General features: G+C 41.2%; 1 protein-coding gene across 2 annotated transcripts in view; it reads right to left on the bottom strand.

The window, feature by feature from the left end:
- Positions 1-22,535, bottom strand: part of LOC5503324 (cilia- and flagella-associated protein 44-like) — a 47,429-nt gene that overhangs the window by 20,129 nt on the left and 4,765 nt on the right. For both annotated transcript variants that reach the window (XM_048732457.1, XM_048732456.1), the window contains 23 exons: positions 22,324-22,486; positions 21,552-21,871; positions 21,258-21,346; positions 19,928-20,118; positions 19,610-19,693; positions 19,187-19,258; positions 19,046-19,093; positions 15,565-15,664; positions 15,081-15,175; positions 10,862-11,068; positions 9,866-9,976; positions 9,082-9,240; positions 8,518-8,766; positions 8,151-8,293; positions 7,505-7,778; positions 7,067-7,137; positions 5,508-5,574; positions 5,058-5,153; positions 4,764-4,820; positions 4,175-4,248; positions 3,499-3,850; positions 793-981; positions 235-419 (listed from right to left, as the gene is read on the bottom strand). In XM_048732457.1, coding sequence (XP_048588414.1) covers positions 235-419; positions 793-981; positions 3,499-3,850; positions 4,175-4,248; positions 4,764-4,820; positions 5,058-5,153; positions 5,508-5,574; positions 7,067-7,137; positions 7,505-7,778; positions 8,151-8,293; positions 8,518-8,766; positions 9,082-9,240; positions 9,866-9,976; positions 10,862-11,068; positions 15,081-15,175; positions 15,565-15,664; positions 19,046-19,093; positions 19,187-19,258; positions 19,610-19,693; positions 19,928-20,118; positions 21,258-21,346; positions 21,552-21,871; positions 22,324-22,486 — 3,396 coding nt within the window. The remainder of the gene's footprint in view (positions 1-234; positions 420-792; positions 982-3,498; positions 3,851-4,174; positions 4,249-4,763; positions 4,821-5,057; positions 5,154-5,507; positions 5,575-7,066; positions 7,138-7,504; positions 7,779-8,150; positions 8,294-8,517; positions 8,767-9,081; positions 9,241-9,865; positions 9,977-10,861; positions 11,069-15,080; positions 15,176-15,564; positions 15,665-19,045; positions 19,094-19,186; positions 19,259-19,609; positions 19,694-19,927; positions 20,119-21,257; positions 21,347-21,551; positions 21,872-22,323; positions 22,487-22,535) is intronic.

The raw sequence follows: 22,535 nt of genomic DNA, 5'->3' as shown, positions 1-22,535 counted from the left end.
GGAGCTCTGTTTAGTGGGAATATAGACTTGGGCCAGGCGCGCGTCCTTGTTTAACGCCTCAACAGATAAGCCACCTTGTAAGGTGAATGCTTTAGCCATTGTTAACATTACTAATATTACGGGGGGTCGGAACACGGACTTGCCACTAGCTCGAAGTGACGCCAAGTCCCCTAGAGACGCTATTCCAGTCATTTCTACTGGGATAATTAGGCAAGTGTCTATCGTATAACTCACTTTTCCGGGCACTCCTCGGGTCTCATGCTTGGCACTTTAGGGATGGGTCGCCTTGAGTGGAAATCAAGCTTCTTCTGAATCATTTCGAGTTTCTTGACAGCTTCTTTGGCTTCCTTGATGACAGCCATCTTCTTGTTTCGTAAGGCGAGGAACTTTTGGTTGAAGTTGAGCTTGTAGTAGTGAATCTGAAGCGCAAAACCAAGCCTTTTTAGTTTAAAGTTTTCCATCTAGAGTCATTCACTAAATAGATTTTTAGTAGGGAATTTATCATAAATCAGACATTTTAAACACTTTATTGAGTCATTAAAATACAATCTTCGTTTTGAGGAACAGCTCCTAGCACTCATTGACACTCATTTTACAGATGGAAATGTTGTAGAGCGTTGTAGACAGGGTACTACAAAAACAGTGTTAGCACAGAATCCATGCCTCTTGTTGGATCGGAATGGCTAAAGATGCCTTTAATCCCAGGATATTGTTCTTCTAGAATAATGTCAAATATTCGCGGAGAACCGATATTGTCGAATAAGGGTAATATAAAAACCTCTCATCACTTACCTGGTCCAGTAACTTGAGAAGTTGAACTCGTTTCTTGGCGGCGTTCACACGTTGACTCTCAGGCACTACGTAGTCCTTGGCAGTCTTCAGCTTATAGTCGCCCATGTGTTCCCGCGCGTTCTTGATGGCAGCTTTATCACTGGGGTCCTCATAGTTCTCGTCAGGTTTGTTGCGATTCAAGTCATCCCACTGAAACAGGAGGTTATTGTTACATGTGTTTTATTTATACAGAATTGACAATACCAAGACAAGATTTACCCGCGTCTGTCTAGTAATACATACAGGACATACCAGTGCCTGTCTGATAAGACGTACATGACATACCAGTGCCTGTCTGGCAAGACGAACATGACATACCAGTGCCTGTCTGCCAAGACATACATGACATACCAGTGCCTGTCTGGCAAGACGAACATGACATACCAGTGCCTGTCTGCCAAGACGAACATGACATACCAGTGCCTGTCTGCCAAGACGAACATGACATACCAGTGCCTGTCTGCCAAGACGAACATGACATACCAGTGCCTGTCTGCCAAGACATACATGACATACCAGTGCCTGTCTGCCAAGACATACATGACATACCAGTGCCTGTCTGCCAAGACATACATGACATACCAGTGCCTGTCTGCCAAGACGAACATGACATACCAGTGCCTGTCTGCCAAGACGAACATGACATACCAGTGCCTGTCTGGCAAGACGAACATGACATACCAGTGCCTGTCTGCCAAGACATACATGACATACCAGTGCCTGTCTGCCAAGACATACATGACATACTATTGCCTGTCTGCCAAGACATACATGACATACCAGTGCCTGTCTGCCAAGACGAACATGACATACCAGTGCCTGTCTGCCAAGACATACATGACATACCAGTGCCTGTCTGCCAAGACATACATGACATACCAGTGCCTGTCTGGCAAGACGAACATGACATACCAGTGCCTGTCTGCCAAGACATACATGACATACCAGTGCCTGTCTGCCAAGACATACATGACATACCAGTGCCTGTCTGCCAAGACATACATGACATACCAGTGCCTGTTTGGCAAGACGAACATGACATACCAGTGCCTGTCTGGCAAGACGAACATGACATACCAGTGCCTGTCTGCCAAGACATACATGACATACCAGTGCCTGTCTGCCAAGACATACATGACATACTATTGCCTGTCTGCCAAGACATACATGACATACCAGTGCCTGTTTGCCAAGACATACATGACATACCAGTGCCTGTCTGCCAAGACATACATGACATACCAGTGCCTGTCTGGCAAGACGAACATGACATACCAGTGCCTGTCTGCCAAGACATACATGACATACCAGTGCCTGTCTGGCAAGACGAACATGACATACCAGTGCCTGTCTGGCAAGACGAACATGACATACCAGTGCCTGTCTGGCAAGACGAACATGACATACCAGTGCCTGTCTGGCAAGACATACATGACATACCAGCGCCTGTCTGGCAAGACGAACATGACATACCAGTGCCTGTCTGCCAAGACGAACATGACATACTATTGCCTGTCTGCCAAGACGAACATGACATACCAGTGCCTTTCTGCCAAGACATACATGACATACCAGTGCCTGTTTGGCAAGACGAACATAACATACCAGTGCCTGTCTGGCAAGACGAACATGACATACCAGTGCCTGTCTGGCAAGACATACATGACATACCAGTGCCTGTCTGCCAAGACATACATGACATACCAGTGCCTGTCTGGCAAGACATACATGACATACCAGTGCCTGTCTGATAAGACGAACATGACATACCAGTGCCTGTCTGGCAAGACGAACATGACATACCAGTGCCTGTCTGGCAAGACGAACATGACATACCAGTGCCTGTCTGCCAAGACATACATGACATACCAGTGCCTGTCTGGCAAGACATACATGACATACCAGTGCCTGTCTGGCAAGACATACATGACATACCAGTGCCTGTCTGCCAAGACATACATGACATACTATTGCCTGTCTGCCAAGACATACATGACATACCAGTGCCTGTCTGCCAAGACATACATGACATACCAGTGCCTGTCTGGCAAGACGAACATGACATACCAGTGCCTGTCTGGCAAGACATACATGACATACCAGTGCCTGTCTGCCAAGACATACATGACATACCAGTGCCTGTCTGCCAAGACGAACATGACATACCAGTGCCTGTCTGGCAAGACGAACATGACATACCAGTGCCTGTCTGGCAAGACGAACATGACATACTATTGCCTGTCTGGCAAGACGAACATGACATACCAGTGCTTGTCTGGCAAGACGAACATGACATACCAGTGCCTGTCTGCCAAGACATACATGACATACCAGTGCCTGTCTGCCAAGACATACATGACATACCAGTGCCTGTCTGCCAAGACATACATGACATACCAGTGCCTGTCTGGCAAGACATACATGACATACCAGTGCCTGTCTGGCAAGACGAACATGACATACTATTGCCTGTCTGCCAAGACATACATGACATACTATTGCCTGTCTGCCAAGACATACATGACATACTATTGCCTGTCTGCCAAGACATACATGACATACTATTGCCTGTCTGGCAAGATAACAGGGCGTAACTGCGCTTGCCTGGCAAGACATGCATGAAATACATGCGTGTTAAAAAGACAAGACACACTTTATCACACATACCTGCGCCTGCCTGGCGAGTCTCTTCTGTCGCCGTGCTTCAGCCTTCTCAAGTGCCTTGGCGACCTTCCCACCAAGCTGGCTCTGGCCACCTCCAGGCTGCTGTTGTTGCTTTTGCTGACCCATAAGCTTGTCTACTGTACTCTGCCGCTTCATCTGAGCAGCTCTGAAGGTAGAGGTAGCCTTCTTACCACCAACTCCCTCGCCCCCTTCTGCAGTCTTGGAGGTAGGGCCCTCGGCGTCCTGGAGTAACTGCTGTAAGTAATCAGGCTTGCTCTTGCGGAAGGAAGAAACCTGGTGCTCGGTGAGGAAGGCAATGAGGACTATACGCTCACATTCCAGCTCGTCCTTGAACCTAATGGGATGAAGCAGTGAAAAGCATTCACTATCTTCTACCGTCTATCTATCTAGTATAAAGGGGTTCGAATTTATTCATTTTTAGGCTAGAGTAAGAGAGCCCATAAACTTCGTCCTTGAAACTAGTGGGAAAACGCTATGATTAGCGTTAGTCAACTAAGTAGTATACAGGGACGAAGTTCAAGCACTTTTTGGATGCGGGTGGAGGGGTTGGGTAGAGAAAATCACGTTACATAACCACCTCAAAATTAAATTACAATTCTGCGAAGTCCTAACAAAATTCTTAAATCTGATCATAGGAATAGCAGTCCTCATCACGTACCGGTTTTTGAGTTTTCTGAGCCCGATAGCGTGTTTTTCCGATTCCCATGACATCTCCCGATGAACCAGATCGATCTGAAAGGACATACAAACTCAGCAAACGGTTCCCCCATACAAGGGGGTGTATAATATAGCTAAATAATGACGAATTTAAACTGCTTTAGGCAGTTTGGATATTTTACAATCCAGTCTACTATCTATTGTATATGTACTCATATATGTATTTAGAGGTTGCGTTAACATTTGTAGCAAACGTGCTAAGTCTAAATATGTTGGCGTGCGCCACCATGGCCATTTTGCGAGTTTTAGGAAGCCAAGTATTCAAACGTTATTACATTTGATGCTTTTTAAGTGGTCCGCGCCTTACGAAGAGATGGCGAGATTACAGATCATTTCAATGCTGGTAAATCAAAACGTTTCAAGGATTTGAATGACGGAAGGCTATTTAGCAGTATGAAATCTTCGAAGAGAGTTCGCAGTATATTGTAAAAACTGCAAGTTAAGAGCAGAACAGATACATCTACGAAAAAAACATCGGAACGTGATTACTTTACGGTGTGATGCAGCATGATATTTGTAATCCTTCCTACCTTCTCTTGTGTGTGTGATTCGAGCTCTTTCCGAATTTCGGGATCAATGATGAATTCCTAAAAGCCATACAAAATATATTCATCAAATTGTTAATGAACATTGTTTTCACTTGAAAATACAACTGCAGAACTCTAATATAATCATTAAGATAACCCTGATAATCATCAATACAAGCTGATAATTCATTAATGATTTTTTATTGATAGATGGCGGCGTGATTTTAGCTACGGTCTAAAAGCCTTCAATCAGTTACGGACGGAGCTAGGAGAGGGAAAGACACGCAGTTCTGTTACCTCTGTGGCAAGTTGGACGTGACCTGGGAGGTCCTGGTTACGATTCATCAGCTGCTTAAAGGTGCGTCTAAGTTCAGCAATCTTACGACGAACTTTCTAAATAAGGGAAAAAAGAAATATTTTCAGTACGAACCTAGTGAAATCTTCGTTAATAAAAAACAAATATACGTATAACACACGAAGAAATGGACAAAGATTTAGTAAGCTATCAGCCAAAAATTTGTTTGCAATGTAGACAAACACCGTTCATTTTTGTAAGAAATGACTTGATTGTTTTACCCGTTGCTTGCGTTCTGTTATGGATTTGTGTGGTTGACCGTGAGGGGCTGGGCAGGGTGGGCACGGGGAGCCCGACGCACCAAAGGAAACGCGAAAACAACGCCAGGGACTTGGCTGCAATTTCTATATTTCCAGCCGTCAAACTATTCGATAGAAGCCGTATAATCTCACCTGCTTCTTTTCCTCGGCGAGCTTCACCATCCGGTCATGTTCAGCTTTCTGTTTCTCCAACTCGATACTGTAACAAAGTATGTCATTATAACCCTCTGTGGTTCAGCAGGGTGCAAGGTAATTATCACAGATAATTCAATCTGGCTTTATTCCTGGACCCAGTGGAAACAGCGCCAGGCGTGTCAAACACAAAGACAATATCGGCGAGGCACCTCACAGCAACTAACAGCATGGAAGCGCCAGCAGCGAAATATATCTGGACTGCTCTTTGACCAGGGATTTACAATATACTAGTTATTTACCCAGCAAGGACATGTGTTTTATATTCCATTAACTATTGTCCTGTTTAAAAAGAGCTTTAAGATATTTATTATATACACACCGAGATTTACGCGCCAAAAAACATTGTGATAAAACTAGTCTCTTCGCGCTAGAGAAGCCAGCTGATTGGTCGTACGATTTATTCCACTAGTGAAAAACGCCGTATCGGCGTTCTGATTGGCTATATCATTATTTTCACTTAAGAGCAAAATCGTTTCGTTTGCTCGACGACTCGCTCGAAACTCCTTGATGTGTCTCAGTTCAATCATGAGAGTAGCAAATCTATGTCTTCCATTTTGAACGCTTTGTATTCAATATTCACAGTAAATTTTCATTCTCTCGCTCGATCGAGCTCAAGAACAAAAGTAACGTGCAAAATAAAATGCTTTATATCTGAAAGTTCTTTTAATACAAAACGAGTAGATAAAAACTGAAAGTTCTTTTGATACAAAACGAGTGAATAAAAAGTGTACAAAGCACTTTTCATGCTGTATTTTATTTATTATATACATACTAAGAAATTTATAATAAGCTTAAATTACATTTTATTAGACTTTGCTGTTCGACCGACGGTTCAGTTGAAGACAGACAGAAACTTACATTGAAATGAATCTGTCTCACTAATGTCACGCACGAGACTGTGATGTTAGATAGCGTTTTACAGCCTAACATCTCGCTCGGTTTTTCCCTTTGTATTCTTGTTTTTAAGACTTTCTACATAATCCTGTACAATGTCATTGAGAGTAGCAAATCTATTGTCTTCCATTTTGAACGCTTTGTATTTAATTTTCTAAGTAAAATTTCATTCTCAAGCTCAATAGAGCTCAAGAACAAAAGTATCATGCAAAATGAAATGTTTTATATCTGAAAGTTCTGTTCGCTCATTTAAAATCTCGGTATGTATATAATAAATAAGTTATTTCACGGTTAGTTCGCTTTGACGATTTTTATTCACTCGTTGTGTAAAACAAACTCACTCGCAGCGCTCGTTCGTTTGTTTTACACAACTCGTGAATAAAAATCGTACGCGCTCACCAACCGTGAAATAACCTACAAAAATATTTCTTGGCCATTCAATGTTATGTGTTCTGTATTCCAACAATGCTCTGTTTGAATGGGGTGTTTCGTGGTTAATTAATTCTGGTTCCAGCAATTTTTGAACTCCAACAAAGCAATTGCTGTTTGTACGGTGCTTTACAGTTAATGGACGATTCTTAGACAAGCGTGAGATCGTGTACCTGTAAAAATTCGGGTCATCTATATCATCCACCTTCTTTTCGATTTCTTGCCCATCCTCGCCGATTATTTTCTGCAAACAACAAAACAGGGCTGACAGATTGCAGGGCTGGTCTTGTAGTTGAAAAACAATCATAATATTTAGGAGGACACTAGCTCAGAGTGACATAAAGGTGAACCAATTTTATATTTATTTAGAAGCCTTCATTCTACCAATTATTCCTCTCATTTTCATCAAGTAAACAAGACAACTGGAATAAGACTTGGAGACGATGTTCCCCGCCCCACGAAAAATGTCTGAGCCTAACGGCTATAAAGGTACCGTATATTGAAAAGGGTGCAAATTCATAGCACAATAGAGCCTTTGGAAGGTCTGAATGGAAATGTTTAGTTTACCTAGATGAGGTTCAAAATCACATTGCTAGATTGTGGTAGTTTACCTTTGGTGATGGGAGGGACACCTTGCTTGGTAGCTTGAGGCCCTTTACGGCGCTATCCATAAACTGGTGAGCGAAAAAATTCCCCTCAGCACCAACAGAGAAGACATACTTGTCATCAAAGCTTGTGCGTAATTGCCACACAGAGCCGTTGTGATTGTCATGAATCGTGAATGACCAGTAATTGGATAAAGATTCCAGGTCCTTTCCAGGTTCAACGGGATGAATACGAATCTGACCATCGTCCATACCAAACATCAGGAAACGACCAGAATTGCTGTTGAGTTTAAGTGGTGTGTGGGTTATCAGAATGCCTTTCCATTTACAGAACGTGCGCTAAAATCTGGGTTAAATGACATGGGAGTCAAAATCAAATTTCTACAAAAAGATGGATAGATGCCTAAAAAGGAATAATCAATGGTTCCACTGTAAGACGGGAGACTTTGAAATGTTTCTTATTACACATTTTTAAGATAACAGTAAATATCTCACACTGGAAGCAAAAAGCGAAAAGTGGTCGTAGGAGTCATTGTCGACACGGAAACTCCTACTTAAAAGTATTTTAGTGTTTCAAGCAACCTTTCAAGTTGAAGTTGGAGTAAGAATAGGTCGTAGCTACACCTTGAAGAAGTCGCTAGAGATTGCTTACGTTAGATAGACTGATCTGATGGGCGTGTCGTTGCTGTTCGGTACAGGGAGAGATTTGACCGGCTCGCCTGTCGTATCATCATCTTTAGAGGAAGGTTTCTCCTCAAAATCACACTCGTACAGATAGCCTGCGTCCCAGCCGTCCTGAGAAGAAATAGGGAACAGTTGCATTAAATCTTATTGCCAGAAATATCTTGGCAATCTATAGCTTCGGATGAGGAGAACTTGACGCAACAAAACTAAAAAGTCATGGCCATTTTGGAAAAAAGAAAAAGCAAGTTGTATGGAACTACCATTTCTGTTAGCTTATTTAAAGTTGGATGCTAAACCTATGTACAACCCACTCGCTGCATGCGTCACAAGCTTACCATTGAAAGCCAGAACTTGTTCTTGTCAGGTCCATAGTAAAAGCTCTTGATGATCTCACTGGGCTGCCGTTCCTCTTGCTGTTTATCTTGCTCCTCCTCCTCTTCTCCCTCTCCCTCCTTCGTCTCCTCCTCCTCCTCCTCTTCTTCCTCGTCTTCAAGACCTCTTGCTCGGCGTCGTGCCTGCTCAGCTTCCTTCTTTTTTCGCTTCTCCTCTTCCTCTTTAGCTTTGCGCTCTGCCTCTTCGGCTTTCTGTCGGGATGGAATAACATTATGATATGAAACAGAAGGGATTTTGCCTTCATAATCATGTTCAGAAAAACAAATATAGAAAGATTACATTCTAAATTTATACGAATCACTATTTTTTAAACGCCAAACCAAAACACCAGACAATTCTAAAAATACAGGAGGCGTGGACAAGTCGTTAACACGAGAAGACCTAATAAAAAGACACCATACATGCTTTTAACCTTTTTCGACAGCGAAAGAAAACATATGAGACAACTCTGAGCTTCATTAGGCAGTTTTGCGCTCATCAGCGTCAAGTGTGTTCTTCTAACTTACCCTCAGTTTGTCTTTGACGCTCTTGAAAAGGAACTCAGTGATCTTGAGGTTAGTAAGCGGGAGGTGAAAGGTCTTGCTTGTGTCATGCTCACCAGGGTCAGGAGCCTCAACTTCCAGCACAGTACCGTCCTTACAGCTCACCAGCAGGCTTTTACCTTTCTGTTTATAAAAGAGTGCAGTTGGTTTTATCATCTACTATATCCACATAGCCAATGATTGCAAAACCCAGCAACCCAATTGTCATACATTACAACTACTGGATTCTCAGCCCAGCACAAAACTCAACGAGGCAAGGCCAACCCCAAAATGGTGACAGATATGCTACTACATAGATTCTGTGTGTACAGAAACGTCCGAAAGCTCTATTACTCTTTCACATATATATAACCAGAAAAACCAAAAGATCTATTAAGGCAATTTTCCGTGTCTTATCTTGTGAGTTCCTAAGTAAACAGCAAATCACGGAAAACTAATGACATACACCCTTCAAGTCTTATGTATAAAGAGCTTATGCAAATAGTTTAACATTGCAAGCGTAGACTGACCACAACAACAATAAAATGCTGGCGCAGCTTCTCGCTGCATTTTTACTGACAGAGAAGAGCAAAACATCGTTTTGTCTAGCGAATAATACGTATTTTCCTGAACACTGCTTGTTATTGTTGCACAAAGCTTCAAGTACTTAGCAACAACAAAAGGCTTCAAAATACATGCCATGCACAAACTTCAAAAGCAGACATGATACATGCTACGAAACAATAGTACATCTACATTGCCTTGTTACCTTCCCTTTCTTGGACCACTCAATAGATTTGACTGGTGAAGCAGTTTCCACAAATCCAATTGGTTTGTATGTTTCTCCGATAGAGAAGAAGAAAACCGTACAGTCATTACTCTGAAAACAGCAGTAAAAATACTTAGCCATGCAGAAAAGTCAGTGCTTTAGTAATACTATAAATACCTGGAATCCTTCATGTCCGGTTATGGACGCCGAAGTTTGTTATTCCTTTTGCCCAGAGATTTCAGCAATTTCATGCCACGTGGTAATGCCATTCCCTGGACACTATTATTTTTTTCCTTTTATAGTGAGATGCGCGCTAACGTGATCAACTTGGATATTTGGTAATTAATTGCCATAAACTTCACTATGCAACCAGCGAGGCAATCCTTCAAGGTATGGCGTTTGTGTCAATCAACTTTGATTTTCGCGTGGTCATTGGCTAAGACCCCATCACCATGTATACGTTTTCGCGTGGTCATTGGCTAAGACCCCATCACCATGTATACGTTTTCGCGTGGTCATTGGCTAAGACCCCATCACCATGTATACGTTTTCGCGTGGTCATTGGCTAAGACCCCATCACCATGTATACGTTTTCGCGTGGTCATTGGCTAAGACCCCATCACATGTATACGTTTTCGCGTGGATGATATCTATTGATTATTGCGTTTTTTAAACAAAAACGGAAACGTGGGGAGTGGGGAGTGGGTCCCACTTTTTTGAAATTCCATATTGATAGACACAAAAGCGAGCGTAGCACTATAATTGCACTGACCCCTCCCCCCCCCAAAAAAAAACGGATACGTGGAGAGGGGGTCCCGCTTTTTTGAAATTCTAAATTGATAGACACAATAGGAAGCGTAGCACTATAATTGCACTGACCCCTCCCCCCCAAAAAAAAAATCAATAAAAAATTGTAGTACACACAATTTTTAACGGCTGTCTGGAAGTTACATTTTTAAACAATTAAGAGGGTGATATACTGTGACTAGTTCTTACCCCTGTAGCGAGCAGTTCGCCCTCTTTGTCGATAGTCATCACAGTCACCGGCTTAGTGTGAGGCTTGAACACTTGAGTCAGACTCAGCTTATAGTTCGACTTGGATTTCTTGCTGCGAACTTGAGATGGATCAACCTTGTTTAAGGTCAGCAGACGGACGACCCCATCGTTGAAGCCTGCAAGAATCTTTGTCCCGTTGGAATCGACCTAGAAACAACAAAAGGGATAAAACGAATTGAATTGGCGTATTCCATGGACTGGATCCGATCTCAAGACTGTAAGCTATTTAGCCAGACTTTTGGGAACCGAAAGTAAGCTCTATAGTCAGACTCGAACTTTTTGGGCACCACTAGCAGGCTATACAGTCAGACTCAAACTTTTCATCATCCATAGATAGCAGGCTATTCATTCAGACTTACACTTTTCGGCACCCCTAGCAGGCTATTCATTAAGACTTACACTTTTCGGCACCCATAGCAGGCTATTCATTCAGACTTACACTTTTCGGCACCCACAGCAGGCTATTCATTCAGACTTACACTTTTCGGCACCCATAGCAGGCTATTCATTAAGACTTACACTTTTCGTCACCCATAGCAGGCTATTCATTAAGACTTACACTTTTCGGCACCCATAGCAGGCTATTCATTAAGACTTACACTTTTCGGCACCCACAGCAGGCTATTCATTCAGACTTACACTTTTCGGCACCCACAGCAGGCTATTCATTCAGACTTACACTTTTCGGCACCCACAGCAGGCTATTCATTCAGACTTACCCCTTTCGGCACCCACAGCAGGCTATTCATTAAGACTTACACTTTTCGGCACCCATAGCAGGCTATTCATTCAGACTTACACTTTTTTTCACCCATAGCAGGCTATTCATTCAGACTTACTCCTTTCGGCACCCACAGCAGGCTATTCATTCAGACTTACACTTTTCGGCACCCATAGCAGGCTATTCATTAAGACTTATACTTTTCGGCACCCACAGCAGGCTATTCATTCAGACTTACACGTTTCGGCACCCCTAGCAGGCTATTAATTAAGACTTACACTTTTCGGCACCCACAGCAGGCTATTCATTCAGACTTACACTTTTCGGCACCCACAGCAGGCTATTCATTCAGACTTACACTTTTCGGCACCCACAGCAGGCTATTCATAAAGACTTACACTTTTCGGCACCCCTAGCAGGCTATTCATTCAGACTTACACTTTTCGGCACCCACAGCAGGCTATTCATTAAGACTTACACTTTTCGGCACCCACAGCAGGCTATTCATTCAGACTTACACTTTTCGGCACCCCTAGCAGGCTATTCATTAAGACTTACACTTTTCGGCACCCACAGCAGGCTATTCATTAAGACTTACACTTTTCGGCACCCACAGCAGGCTATTCATTAAGACTTACACTTTTCGGCACCCACAGCAGGCTATTCATAAAGACTTACACTTTTCGGCACCCACAGCAGGCTATTCATTAAGACTTACACTTTTCGGCACCCACAGCAGGCTATTCATTCAGACTTACACTTTTCGGCACCCACAGCAGGCTATTCATTAAGACTTACACTTTTCGGCACCAACAGCAGGCTATTCATTAAGACTTACACTTTTCGGCACCCACAGCAGGCTATTCATTCAGACTTACACTTTTCGGCACCCACAGCAGGCTATTCATTCAGACTTACACTTTTCGGCACCCACAGCAGGCTATTCATTCAGACTTACCCCTTTCGGCACCCACAGCAGGCTATTCATTAAGACTTACACTTTTCGGCACCCATAGCAGGCTATTCATTCAGACTTACACTTTTTTTCACCCATAGCAGGCTATTCATTCAGACTTACTCCTTTCGGCACCCACAGCAGGCTATTCATTCAGACTTACACTTTTCGGCACCCATAGCAGGCTATTCATTAAGACTTATACTTTTCGGCACCCACAGCAGGCTATTCATTCAGACTTACACGTTTCGGCACCCCTAGCAGGCTATTAATTAAGACTTACACTTTTCGGCACCCACAGCAGGCTATTCATTCAGACTTACACTTTTCGGCACCCACAGCAGGCTATTCATTCAGACTTACACTTTTCGGCACCCACAGCAGGCTATTCATAAAGACTTACACTTTTCGGCACCCCTAGCAGGCTATTCATTCAGACTTACACTTTTCGGCACCCACAGCAGGCTATTCATTAAGACTTACACTTTTCGGCACCCACAGCAGGCTATTCATTCAGACTTACACTTTTCGGCACCCCTAGCAGGCTATTCATTAAGACTTACACTTTTCGGCACCCACAGCAGGCTATTCATTAAGACTTACACTTTTCGGCACCCACAGCAGGCTATTCATTAAGACTTACACTTTTCGGCACCCACAGCAGGCTATTCATAAAGACTTACACTTTTCGGCACCCACAGCAGGCTATTCATTAAGACTTACACTTTTCGGCACCCACAGCAGGCTATTCATTCAGACTTACACTTTTCGGCACCCACAGCAGGCTATTCATTAAGACTTACACTTTTCGGCACCAACAGCAGGCTATTCATTAAGACTTACACTTTTCGGCACCCACAGCAGGCTATTCATTCAGACTTACACTTTTCGGCACCCCTAGCAGGCTATTCATTAAGACTTACACTTTTCGGCACCCACAGCAGGCTATTCATTCAGACTTACACTTTTCGGCACCCACAGCAGGCTATTCATTAAGACTTACACTTTTCGGCACCCACAGCAGGCTATTCATAAAGACTTACACTTTTCGGCACCCACAGCAGGCTATTCATTAAGACTTACACTTTTCGGCACCCACAGCAGGCTATTCATTAAGACTTACACTTTTCGGCACCCACAGCAGGCTATTCATTAAGACTTACACTTTTCGGCACCCACAGCAGGCTATTCATTCAGACTTACACTTTTCGGCACCCACAGCAGGCTATTCATTCAGACTTACACTTTTCGGCACCCACAGCAGGCTATTCATTAAGACTTACACTTTTCGGCACCCACAGCAGGCTATTCATTAAGACTTACACTTTTCGGCACCCACAGCAGGCTATTCATAAAGACTTACACTTTTCGGCACCCACAGCAGGCTATTCATTAAGACTTACACTTTTCGGCACCCACAGCAGGCTATTCATTAAGACTTACACTTTTCAGCACCCACAGCAGGCTATTCATTAAGACTTACACTTTTCGGCACCCACAGCAGGCTATTCATTCAGACTTACACTTTTCGGCACCCACAGCAGGCTATTCATTCAGACTTACACTTTTCGGCACCCACAGCAGGCTATTCATTAAGACTTACACTTTTCGGCACCCACAGCAGGCTATTCATTCAGACTTACACTTTTCGGCACCCACAGCAGGCTATTCATTCAGACTTACACTTTTCGGCACCCACAGCAGGCTATTCATTCAGACTTACACTTTTCGGCACCCACAGCAGGCTATTCATTCAGACTTACACTTTTCGGCACCCACAGCAGGCTATTCATTCAGACTTACACTTTTCGGCACCCACAGCAGGCTATTCATTCAGACTTACACTTTTCGGCACCCACAGCAGGCTATTCATTCAGACTTACACTTTTCGGCACCCATAGCAGGCTATTCATTAAGACTTACACTTTTCGGCACCCACAGCAGGCTATTCATTCAGACTTACACTTTTCGGCACCCACAGCAGGCTATTCATTCAGACTTACACTTTTCGGCACCCACAGCAGGCTATTCATTCAGACTTACACTTTTCGGCACCCACAGCAGGCTATTCATTCAGACTTACACTTTTCGGCACCCACAGCAGGCTATTCATTCAGACTTGCACTTTTCGGCACCCACAGCAGGCTATTCATTCAGACTTACACTTTTCGGCACCCACAGCAGGCTATTCATTAAGACTTACACTTTTCGGCACCCCTAGCAGGCTATTCATTAAGACTTACACTTTTCGGCACCCATAGCAGGCTATTCATTCAGACTTACACTTTTCGGCACCCACAGCAGGCTATTCATTAAGACTTACACTTTTCGGCACCCCTAGCAGGCTATTCATTAAGACTTACACTTTTCGGCACCCACAGCAGGCTATTCATTAAGACTTACACTTTTCGGCACCCATAGCAGGCTATTCATTAAGACTTACACTTTTCGGCACCCACAGCAGGCTATTCATTCAGACTTACACTTTTCGGCACCCACAGCAGGCTTGTGCCTCCAGTGCTGTACCTGCTCTGGCACATTTGTTTCTTGGACAAGTAGTCATAAACACGCACAGTATCTTGAATTGAAACAAAAGTAAAGTAGTTTGTTTGACTAAACATTACAATCAAATAAAGTAAGATATGAAACAGTTTTTTTTCTTTTCAAGAAAACCATTCGTTGTTTTTCTGTCGATACCAGAATGTTTACCATTCTGTTGTCGAAGAAAAATGATATAACATTCAAATTTACAACTATAATTCTCTCGAAACTTCAAATATTCTACATTCCTAGTTGTAACCAGTAAACTATCAAATAAAATTTAGGTTTCTGGTGTAACAAAATAGAGGATTTTTTTTTCAAAAATCTGGCTAACAAAGTCTTGATAAGAAAATAGGACTGATTCGCAATTTCAGTCATAAAATTGAAGTCGCCATAGAGGTGGAAGTCAGGCATTCTTTTACTTACAATCCTCTCCTGTCGTGGCAACTAAATGTGCAACAGGGGATGTATCCAGACCTGTGATGTGACCAGCATGGAATGAAAACAGGCGTTCAGGGGCATGGCTCTGTAATAAACAAAGTATGTTTGAATGGTATAATCACACTTTCACAGAAATACATACCAGCAGGGAAATACTGTACAAAATGTATTCAAAATATTTATTAAAGAAAAAATAGTATCCAGAATAAGTAAACTGATTTTATCAGTTAAACACGAAGGCGCGGTATAAAAGGCCGCTTCCCAGGGAAGCATCGGCTCATTTGTCAATCAACAGCCGTGGAGTGAGGATCAAATTCAAGATGGCGGCCCAAGTCAAGTACAAAATGCAAAGGGGAGAGGTTTCAAAGCGCTTCCTGATTTATAAAAATGCCAATTCTACCTTAGAATGTGTAAAAAATCAAACTCAGTAGAAAAAAGGCTACGAAACCATCGTGATTTACGCAAAAAAACGAGCAAACGCATGATCAGAAAACAACAATTTCAAACCTCGAAATAAGGTGAGTTTTGTATGCCTAAAATTTACTTTTCATAGCTTTAAAACTCAGAAAACAGGATTTAAATTAGTCATCAAAAGCTTATAGGTACTTAATGTAGCGGTGAAAGACTGTTTTGCTAGAAAATGTATCTTGACTTTGTCCACATAACTGCCGATTGAAGTAATGCAGGCCTTCTATAGAAAAAGATGTTGCTTTGCTTTCCTATTGTTTTGTTTTTATTTTTACATCGCCGCGAGCTCGGACAAGATTGTTTTGTGGTGTGTGAAGTTTTAATTCTATTTACAAGCTACTATAAGTTGGAATTTAAGTATAAATATGTAGTAAATGGTAGTGTTTTTTATGGTTGAGATTTCTATCAATACACATATAAATCATCAGAGAAAGCAGTCCATTATTTGTATTCTAGTAATGTTAACTAAACAGTTTAGTAAATCTGTCTGAATGAATTGGGGGCCAAACTTGAATGTTGGATCTATTATATATAATTTCTAATTAATTATACGATTTCATCCTAGCTATACCCAAGAAGCAAGTCATGGTAACATCTAATAATCAACAAGATATATTCCTCAAGAAAAAGCAGATACATAGACATATACAGTATATAATACAAACTCTGTTTCTGTGAGCCAGTTATGCACTATAAAAATAAATATTGAAACAAATGTTTTCTTTTATTGTATACCCCTCCCTTGTTTTGTACAGACAAATAGTGTTACATTTTATTTGGACGGTACTAAGCCCTACTTTTAACCCTGCATCTTAAAAATTAGCACAAGGGTCTAATGACCGAGTGCTCTCCTAAAAAATCAAGTTGACTGCACTATACTCCCTATTCAAACAGGTGTACCTAGTATTCTGTTGAGTACACTTATAAATGACAGATGTGAGGGTAAGTTGACAAATTCCCTTAGCCTTTCTTTATCTTCTGGATCAAAAAGTCTGGTACTAACAGCAGAATGGCACCAGAGAAAGGACCAAAGGTAATGACTACCCTGGATGATGTAATATCAGAGTTTCACTTGCACTTTCCCTGGATGCCGATGAAATATCTGGGGTCAGTTGCCGAAGCCTGATCATGATAAACATGTATTGATCAACTGTTAAATTTGGTAAAAAGATAATAAAGATAAATCTTCACAAATTGACTTTCTGTCAAAGTAGAAGTCAACTGGGGTTCAACATCCCCTGACCTGCCCACTTCACCAAATTTTCTTCCTGCTCAGGTAAATGTCCAAACACTTTATGGATTTTTGGTTAATTCTTAAACATGTGTACAACAGCAGATAGGCACACTTTGCATTTTTGTTTTACACCTGTTGCAGTACCCTGCTAGCAGAGGTCTCTTCTTGTATTCGCTGGGTTCCCGCCCGTCAGCCAAGCAAATACAAAGTCAAAGAGACCTCTACTAGCTAGGTACTGTTGCAGCAACAAGAAAGTAGAAATAATGGTTTCACTAGAATAAGTTTTACTGAAGTGTCCTCTTACACTACAGCTGTAAAGTGACTTATGAATAATAACATATATATATATATATATATATATATATATATATATATATGCTAACAAGAACCTTCTCGTCATTCCTAAATCACGAACAAAAACTTATGGGGACAGATCTTTTTCAAACTTTGCAGCTAAATTATGGAACTCCCTCCCCCTACACATTAGAAACACCGACTGTCTCAGCAAATTTAAATCGTCTTTAAAGACGTACTTATTTTGTAAGCACTACAACAATTGATTAGTTTTTAACCATTAGAAATATAAGTAGAATAGAGTAGGATGTTTGTAAAGCATTGAGATTTTTATAATGCTATATTAAATTATTAGTATTATTATTATTATTATTATTATATATATATATATATATATATATATATATATATATATATATATATATATATATATATATATATATATATATATTGTATCTTGACTTTACACCTGATGTTTGCTGCTTATGTTTAGTTCTAATGTCCTGCTTTGTTGTGCACTATATTTCAGTACAGAACTTACAAAAACACATTATTTTCTGCAATGTCTTTTCTACCTGTCTTCCTTTCCTCTTCTCCCCTTTTTTGGTGCTTCTTTCCAGAGTAACAATGCTCTTTATTTCACTGAATGTCTGATTGAAATACGAATGCTACAGGCCAAGAAAAGTGCGGAGAAATAAGGCAAAATCGCTCCACGAAACATGTTTTCTAAACACGCTAAGGATGGCAAAATTTAGTTCTGTTTGTACCCCATTGCATGCATAATCCCCTAGGAAAGACTGCTAAGCAATAACTGTGGTCATTGCGGGCCCAAGCTCACCAAATCCTTCCCTAGGAGGGTCGGGAAGGTAAGCATACAAAAAATGGCGTAAATGTACAAATTCTAAGACAAATATGCATTTCTTGCTGCCAAGAGAGGCTTGAAGTACAAATCAAACATCTTTTTTCTTCCATTTGGGAAATAATTTATTCGCTTGATATCAATTCATTAGATTTGGGGGCATTCTTTCCTGACTGGGCTCGTAACGGTAATGGACGCCATATTGGACTTTTTCTCCATTGGGGGCGGGGCTAAAGCCATTTTATACCGCCCCTTCGTGTTTAAATAGATAACATACAGTAGTCGGTTCTATTCCAGGAATAGAACAGTTCTATTCCAGGAAAAAAAAACAGTTCTATGCCAGGAAAAAAACACCAGAGTACCCAGAATTAGTACATTGAACTTTTCAGGGAAATACATTGCATAGTCAGGATGTTTTCAGGAAAAAAATCCTTCTTTGAGTGTATACTCTATGGTCACTAAGACGTTTATGTAAAGTTTCTAAATTGATTGATGATCTAAATTCCTTGTTTTTAAGATGTTCCTCAAAGAGGGGGTCTTCCAGGCTTCGACATGAAAGGGATCAAAGTGGTAACGTTGAACAGATGATTGAGGATTGAAGTGGTACTTACAGTGTGTGTGAATGAGAGATCAAGCTTCCAGATACCGCCTGCTGCATCCTATGGAAAACATTACCATTTCCAATTAGAGGTCACAAGTTTTTTCTAGGAGATCAAGTGGATGTTACAGTCATACAAGAAATGCTTACACACCTGAGCATACCAAATTGGAGCCTCAGAATTAACAGCTTTCTGCATTGACATCAGCTTTACATCAGCTCCAACCTACAGACAAGGTTAGTAAAGACGTGAGCATCAACTGACATAAGCTCAATGCTACTTACACACGTCTTGTTGAGGCCTAACTTTTGCCATACATCGATAACGTCCCATTTTGATTCCCTCAAAGTCCCAAAATAATGAGGACAATTAATCAAACAACTCCGAACACAAAGGCAGAAGGAGATTAAAAAATGAACTAGTATAAGTCCGTTTCTTTTAAGAGATAAATCACAACAAACAATTTAACACATCCTTATTTTGGCTTTTTAGTGTAATGTAACAAATATACTTTCAACCTTGCTTTAACATGTCTAAGAGACATAAGCAAGGACATGCAGGATTTGTTGGATTTACCTTCAGCTCATACATTGGATCCATCTCAAAGAGTGAGCCTTCTTCAGTGGTGTCTGCATTGTCAATACTCTCGAAGTCCCAAACCTTAAAAGCAATAAAAAGACAGCAAATTAAGCATGTTAAAAGAATTCTGTGGCACTAAAGTTGCCATGCACTAAAGCATAACTTTGTCAATTGTTTGGCCAATGAAGCTCAAGTAAATTTCTAGCTTCCATATTGGCTTTTTCTCCGTATTGTTAGAGGCATTTACCTAAGTGCAAGACTGCATTTATGATAGTGCTTATGACAGTTTAGACTAAATATTTTAAATTACAGTACCTTGACAAACCCATCCATGCCAATTGTAACAAGCTCTCCTTCATCCATGAAGAACTGCTCAATCGTGCCATTATGACATGTCTTTTTCCCTTTCTTGGAGATCTCAACCTTGATGAGACCCCCGTCCCATAACAACATGTTACCCCACTCAGATCCTGACAACACCTTGCCATCAGGCAGCTCTACAAAACCTGGACACATAACACATTGAGATTAAGCCCTGGCACCGGTTTCTGGAAAAAAAAACTTCAAAAAACTTCTTGGGTCCATAAAGTTGTCTGAGAAGGCACGGGTGACGAATTCAGTGTTTCTCGAAATTCTTAAGTTTTTGGGGCCAAAGAAAATTCATCAGTTCTTGCATGTAAATTCTCGGGAGGTCTGAGGCTCCCGAGAACTGTTTTTGGGCCCGTAAAAAATGTACTGTGCTGTCCTAAAACTTTACTGAAGAAAAAGAGACAAATTCAAAAATACGACAAAGAAGCAAAGATTGTTTAGCGTTTTAAAGCCAAATATTGTAAATATTTGCATACTTGATGCATCAGCTGTAGACGCTCACACATTAGTAAGTGGAAAATATGCTATCTCAAACATTATAAATCGAGATATAAGTCATCTCATGGTCACAGGATCACGAGACATTTAGCGCTGCTAGTAAGGCATATTTTCTCATCTGTGCATGAGCACTTGCAACCGGTGAAAACGGTGCGTATGCATCCAAAAATAACCCGAGAATCTCTGGATCGTTTCGGGAGCTTCAAGAAACACTTTTTGGGATCCAAGAAAGTTGCCCAAAAAGTCACCCGAGAAGTTTACGGGCCCAAAAAGTTTTTAGGAGTTTTAAGGAACAGTTCCCTGGAAACATAAGACATGGATATATCAACATCAAGTTACAGTACAAATCCTGGAAACACAAGTGTATAGAGTTACAAAACCAAAAATACATGATAATGCCATTGCCCTGGTCTCACAACAGCAGGCCAAATCCAAATCACATTTCTGAACAATGATGCCCCATACCCCTACATGTAATTTTAATTAAAAGGCATGAAAAGCTTAGTATCTTTTAGAACAAATGGCAGAAACCTTTATTTCTGACTTCAGGCATTGACACTTTTGAACATATCAGGGTGTACAGGATTCGAAACAATAATTATTAGATATCAAAGAAGTTCTTGGAGGAGTTTTACATTTGAAAATCGAGGGAATATTTCAAGAAAAATTGACTCAGGATGCTGATATTGCAGAAAACTGATCGAAGGTTGTGGATCTTTGCATCCTGTCAGAGCCCCTGGCTCATTGAAATACATGCATAAGAAGGAACGGCTCTCACCTTCAATATCTGAAATTTCCTTCGCACCAAACTTTCCAATAAGACCTTGGAGTTTGAGGCCAGTGAAAGTGTTGGCCATTTCCCAAAAGCTACAGAAACAACAAACACATGTCATGGTAACTTACTGTAATTTAACATTAACATTTTCTTAATATAAATGTAAGTACTGATTATTGTAATACAGTAGTAGTAATTAGCCAACAAAATCTTTTAAATGATTGAGCTCAGCAGCATGCAGTAAGAATGGCTGTTTGAAAGTAAACTTCTAAAAGAATAATTAATGGAGACACCTACCGTATATGTCCGGAGCCACTGGTACACAGATGCCCTTCGTTGTCTGGTGAAAACGCAACCTTGTACACATCTTGTGAGAAAGCCTTCGAGCGGAGAAGAACCTTTTCCTTAATCCAATCCCAGACAGTCAGCATGAAGTCCGGAGAACTCCCAACAGATGCCAGCATGCTTCCGTCAGGAGAGAAGTCCAGGTTGGCATATGCTTCTTCTGTACCATCACGTAAGACACGGTAAAGCTTCAATGAGGGGTATTCAAAGATGTTGATGTCTGGTTTGATGCCTTTTTCTGCAACAGCAAAGTACTTGCGGCTAGGGTGCACCTGAAAAGATACATTATTTTAAGCATCAAAATATAATAGAATTTATTGGGAGGGAGTAAAAATACTATAAGCTACATCCCACATGAGGAAAAATGTATATGTTATTGGCTCATACTGTAAAAAGCGAAATGATAAATAAGCAATGCAATGCGTATAGAGTTATAATACCATACATCTTTTACTGGCAAGGCTATGTGCTAACGATTCTGCTGAGATTAATGATTGGAAATTACTAAATCATGTTTGGTAACAAAGTGACTTCCATACTTAGATGTTTGCAGGTCTAGTTTGTTGCAGGGCTATACACACAGGCATTTTAAACCTACAGTATGCCAATAGTGAAAGTACCCGCTTATCAAGGCTGTATCTTAAAACCTCTTGCACCACTTACAGATAAGGGACTTCAATTATACACATGCTTTGTGTATGACAATTTTGTGAGAAATACTTACTGCAATAGCACCAATCCCTCCACCGCCTGTAGTGCGCAAGTACTTCTGCTCACGTGTCTTCAGATTTAGTAGCTCGACCATGTTCCCCGCAGAAAACAAAGCAATGTCCTCATCAATTACATGGAGATTGGACCTCTTGGTGCATTCAAAACCAAATGAATGGCTAAAATCATTTGATTAAGGATTCTAAATGCTATACAGTGACAACCCCG

Source organism: Nematostella vectensis, chromosome 9 (genome assembly GCF_932526225.1).
Source record: "Nematostella vectensis chromosome 9, jaNemVect1.1, whole genome shotgun sequence".
In the NCBI taxonomy this organism is placed as follows: domain Eukaryota; kingdom Metazoa; phylum Cnidaria; class Anthozoa; order Actiniaria; family Edwardsiidae; genus Nematostella; species Nematostella vectensis.
The sequence above is the reverse complement of the archived record's forward strand: the minus strand, read 5'-3'. Positions and strand labels throughout refer to the sequence as shown.